The sequence below is a fragment of the Salvelinus sp. IW2-2015 genome, linkage group LG7 (assembly GCF_002910315.2).
Source record: "Salvelinus sp. IW2-2015 linkage group LG7, ASM291031v2, whole genome shotgun sequence".
NCBI lineage: Eukaryota > Metazoa > Chordata > Actinopteri > Salmoniformes > Salmonidae > Salvelinus > Salvelinus sp. IW2-2015.
The window spans coordinates 30,007,217-30,012,332 of NC_036847.1; the positions used below are offsets into that span (position 1 = coordinate 30,007,217).

Genomic DNA, 5,116 nt, shown 5'->3' on the forward strand with positions numbered 1-5,116 from the left:
GACTATTTTCTACATTGTAGAATAACAGCGAAGACATCAAACTATGAAATAACACATATGGAATCATGTAGTAACCAAAAAAGTGTAGGTGTGTCCAAACTTTTAACTGGTACTGTATGCCTATGTGGGTGCATGTATATAAGAGTATTTGTTTATGTATGAGGAGGAGCAGGAGTTTGTCCCATTCAAATTCCCATTATGCATTTCTCTGGAAAAGTTCTGTGTGATATGTATTCACATAAAAGTAAATATACAGTAGGTCTGGGTGAAATAGTCTGGGTGTATTCTCCTTCTGAAATGTGATTGACAGATCTGAAATATCTGCTGATAGCTCCTTGTAGAGTGGCATCCTGCCCCGGCAATTAAGACTGATATAAAACCAGGCATTCACAGTGCCAACTGACACTTACAAATAACATCTGAATAGAACAAATTAAAATCAAAGACAAAGTGAATATGCAAAATGTTGACAATATTTTTGTAGGCCCATGCTGAAAAACATAGCTGAAGACTACTCCACTGAACCAAAGGGATCATTCATTTGATTCAAAGATGATCTATAAAGTGTTTGGTGCCCTCTGGTGGACAATTGTGCCCTTTTCCCTACCAGCATAACAGCTAATCTTTTAGTAGCCTAATTCAAATGTAATTTCAGTGTGAGGTGAGCAGCATACAAACCCATTTCAAACATTTTTAGTAGGTTAATAAACATGTATCTATGGATAAATGAAATACCCTGTAATCGATGTAATGTTTTTTATTCCCTTAATGTTGAATGGTAGTGATGATAATGATAGTATTTCTACACTGAAAGTATTGCATATATAATTTCAGATAAAAGACAAATAGAAATACATAAATATCATAATATACATAGGTACTTTAACTTTGAACAGCTTTTACAGTAAATCCAATGCTGGTGAAAGATACGTTATTCTATTGCTAGATACAACTAATTCATTAGCTCTGGGCTTATACTATGATCATGAGTAACACCTTATCAGGGTTCTGTTTATGGTCAGCTCTAAAGGCTTCCAGGATATACAAAATGTATACTGCATCAAAACAAATAAGGCACTAGCAAGACATTAACGGCCGCTTGTAGTGATCATTCTGATCATACATCACAAGGCCTCACTGATCCAAAGGCAGCACAGCACGTCCATCCCCAAAGCATCACAGGATAAGGCTATAACAAGGACCAAACTCTGATGATCTCTCAATCCTGTGGGCCGCTAGGAGAAAACAATGTCCATGTTCTATGGAAGTCCTTTCAGTAAACTCTTCTAAAATCCAAGTCCTTATTTGTCAATGCTTATGCTTGTCTCATTCCAGATCTCGCCAAATTAATATGCCAAAGCAAATACATCAAATTCTTCTATCGTATTCCTGATGAAATGATCCAGGCAGTATACGGACGGTTGGTGAGGGCCTTTTAGGAAGAGGCACCAGAAATATGGGACACTGAGAGTCTTACATAGTAGCAAAGGATATCGATAGTCTCTATACAAGACTATCAGCCCTAATGTTGGTGTGCTGGTTGTAGTCTTATGTTAAGGCCTAGACGTCCTGCTTGTCTAGACGTCCGTCCTGCTCTGGAGTTGAGGCCTACAGATCCATTTTGAGTTTCTCTGTGGGGTAGTCATGGTCCTGGTCCAGCTTGGAGAGGGTCTTCCTGACACGGAGAGCTGTTAGGCGGGCTGGAGGGCTCTGGAACCAACACTCCTTCATTATCTTGGTAATGGAAGACAGGATCTGTACACAAAGAAAGAGAGAGAGAGAGACCCACCATAAAATCACACTGTTCTATCACTGTACGTACATTAGAAAGTCACTATTATACCTTTACTATTGACGGTGTGTGTGCGCGTGTCTATACACTGACTGTACAAAACATTAGAAACACCTTCCAAATACTGACTTGCTGTCACGCCCTGACCTTAGAGATCCTTTTTATGTCTCTATTTTGGTTTGGTCAGGGCGTGAGTTGGGGTGGGCATTCTATGTCTTGTGTTCTATGTTTTCTTTTCTGTGTGTTTGGCCGGGTGTGGTTCTCAATCAGAGGCAGCTGTCTATCGTTGTCTCTGATTGAGAACCATACTTAGGTAGCCTTTTTCCACCTGTGTGTTGTGGGTAGTTGTTTTCTGTTTTGTGTTGTTGCACCAGACAGAACTGTTTCGTTTCGCTCACTCTCTTTGTTGTTTTTGTTGTTTCAGTGTTCAGGTTTTTATTTTTAATAATTACAGATGAACCACTTACGACGCTGGCGTTTTGGTCACCTTCTTTCCAGGACGATCGTTACAGGACTACCCACCACCAAAGGACCAAGCAGCGTGGTGGAATGGACTCCTGGACATGGGAGGAAATCTTGGACGGCAATGGCGCCTGGGCACAGCCAGGAAGTATCGCCGTCCTAAAAGAGGAGCTTGGAGGCAGCTAAGCGGAGAGAGCGACGCTACGAGGAGTTGGCTCGAAGAAACGTGCACGAGAGCCAGCCCCAGAATGTTTTTTTGGGAGGGGCACACGAGGAGATTGGCGGAGTCAGGTAGGAGACCTGAGCCAACTCCCCGTGCTTACCGTGGCGAGCATGTGACTGGTCAGGCCCCGTGCTATGGGGTGATGCGCACGGCGTCTCAAGTGCGCACTCATAGCCCGGTGCGCTATATCCCAGCTCCTCGCATCGGCCGGGCTAAGAGTGGGCATCGAGCCAGGACGGAGTGTGCCAGCCCTGCTCTCCAGGCCTCCAGTGCGTCTCCTCGCCCGGTTATCCTGCCGCCGCCCTACGCACGGTATCCCCGGTTCGCCAGCACAGCCCTGTGTGGCCTGTTCCAACTCTCCGCACTACAGGGGGGATCCAGCCAGGACGAGTTGTGCTAGCTCTGCGCTCGAGACCGCCAGTGCGCCTCCACGGCCCAGTGTATCCGGTGCCTCGGCCAAGGAAGAGGCCTCCTGCATGTCTCCCAGCCTGGTGAGTCCTGTGCTGTGCTAAGCCCTAACTCTCCTGCATGTCTCCCCAGCCTGGTGAGTCCTGTGCCTTCTTCCAGAGCCAGGCCTCCGGTGTGTCTCTCCACTCCAGTGGTGATCCATGGCACGAAGCCTCCAGTGATGATCCATGGCAAGAAGCCTCCAGTGATGATCCATGGCACGAAGCCACCAGTGATTGATCCATGGCAAAGATACAGTGATGATCCATGGCACGAAGCCTCCAGTGATGATTCTTGGCACGAAGCCTCCAGTGATGATCCATGGCAAAAAGCCTCCAGTGGTGATCCATGGCACGAAGCCTCCAGTGATGATGCATGGCATGAAGCCTCCAGTGATGATCCATGGCACGAAGCCTCCAGTGATGATCCATGGCACAAAGCACCAGTGATGATCCATGGCACGAAGCCTCCAGTGATGATCCATGGCAAAGAAGCCTCAGTGATGATCCATGGCACGAAGCCTCCTGTGTGTCTTCCACTCCAGTGACGCCCTTCAGTCCGGAGCCTCCAGCAACGATCCCCAGTCCGGAGCCTCCAGCGTCGATCCCCAGTCCGGAGCCGCCAGCGTCTGCCTCCTGTCCGGAGCCGCCAGAGTCTGCCTCCTGTCCGGAGCCGCCAGAGTCTGCTCCTGTCCGGAGCCGCCAGAGTCGCCTCCTGTCCGGAGCCGCCAGGTCGCCCTCCTGTCCGGAGCCGCCAGAGTCGCCCTCCTGTCCGGAGCCGCCAGAGTCGCCTCCTGTCCGGAGAGCCGCAGAGTCGCCCTCCTGTCCGGAGCGCCAGAGTCGCCCTCCTGTCTGGGGTCGGCGGCAAGGGTCACCGTCCCGTGCCAGAGCCGCCACCGCGGATAGATGCCCACCCAGACCCTCCCCTATAGGTTTAGGTTTTGCGGCCAAGGTCCGCACCTTTGGAGGGGGGGGTACTGTCACGCCCTGACCTTAGAGATCTTTTTATGTCTCTATTTTGGTTTGGTCAGGGCGTGAGTTGGGGTGGGCATTCTATGTCTTGTGTTCTATGTTTCTTTTCTGTGTGTTTGGCCGGGTGTGGTTCTCAATCAGAGGCAGCTGTCTATCGTTGTCTCTGATTGAGCCTTTTTCCACCTGTGTGTTGTGGGTAGTTGTTTTTCTGGTTTTGTGTTGTTGCACCAGACAGAACTGTTTCGTTTCGCTCACTCTCTTTGTTGTTTTTGTTGTTTCAGTGTTCAGGTTATTTTATTAAATTACAATGAACACTACTGCGTTTTGGTCACCTTCTTTCCAGGACGAACGTTACACTTGCACTCCCTTTTGCCCGCAAAACAGCTTCAATTCGTCGGGGCATGGACAACAAGGTGTCGAAAGCGTTTCACAGGGATGCTGGCCCATGTTGACTCCAATACTTCCCACAGTTGTATCAAATTGTCTGGATGTCTTTTGGGTGGAGGACCATTCTTGATAAACACAAGAAACTGTTGAGCATGAAAAACCCAGCAGCATTGCAGCTCTTGACATTCTCAAACCGGTGCGCCTGGCACCTACTACCATACCCCGTTCAAAGGCACTTAAATCTTTTGTCTTGCTCATTCACCCTCTGAATGGCACACATACACAATCCATGTCTCAATTGTATCAAGGCTTAAAAATCCTTCTTTAACCTGTCTCCTCCCCTTCATATACGCATATAAGCATTTCGCTACACTATAAGCATTTCGCGACACTCGCAATAACATCTGCTAACCATGTGTATGTGACCAACCAAATTTGATTTTGATTTGATTAAAGTCGATTTATCAAGTGACATCAATAAGGGACCATAGCTTTCATCTGGATTAACCTGGTCAGACTATGTCATGGAAAGAGCAGGTGTTCCTAATGTTTTGTGCACTCAGAGTATGTGCATGTGTGTGTCTCACCGGGTGGGAGTGCAGCCTGTTGTGCATACAGGGTCTTTGCTTGTCCACACACACCACCTTCTTCATCTCCTCAAAGCTGGGGTCAGAGGGCACCATGTCAAAGAAGGGCGGACGGTACTCTTCCACTATCCCTGGAACAACAAACACAATCACACCTGAGGAACATGTTACATATACCAGTATATCTACGTCTTCATTCCAAAGGAGTCAGCCAACATTCCATCTTACATAATGATGACTGAGGTGG

General features: G+C 47.7%; 1 protein-coding gene across 1 annotated transcript in view; it reads right to left on the minus strand.

Moving 5' to 3' along the window:
* Positions 1-742: 742 nt before the first annotated feature.
* LOC111966810 (activin receptor type-1-like) overlaps positions 743-5,116 on the minus strand; it is a 32,313-nt gene continuing 27,939 nt past the window's right edge. The window contains exons 6-7 of the mRNA XM_023991748.1: positions 4,870-5,000; positions 743-1,755 (exon numbers count right to left, since the gene is read on the minus strand). Coding sequence (XP_023847516.1) covers positions 1,609-1,755; positions 4,870-5,000 — 278 coding nt within the window. The 3' untranslated portion in view covers positions 743-1,608. The remainder of the gene's footprint in view (positions 1,756-4,869; positions 5,001-5,116) is intronic.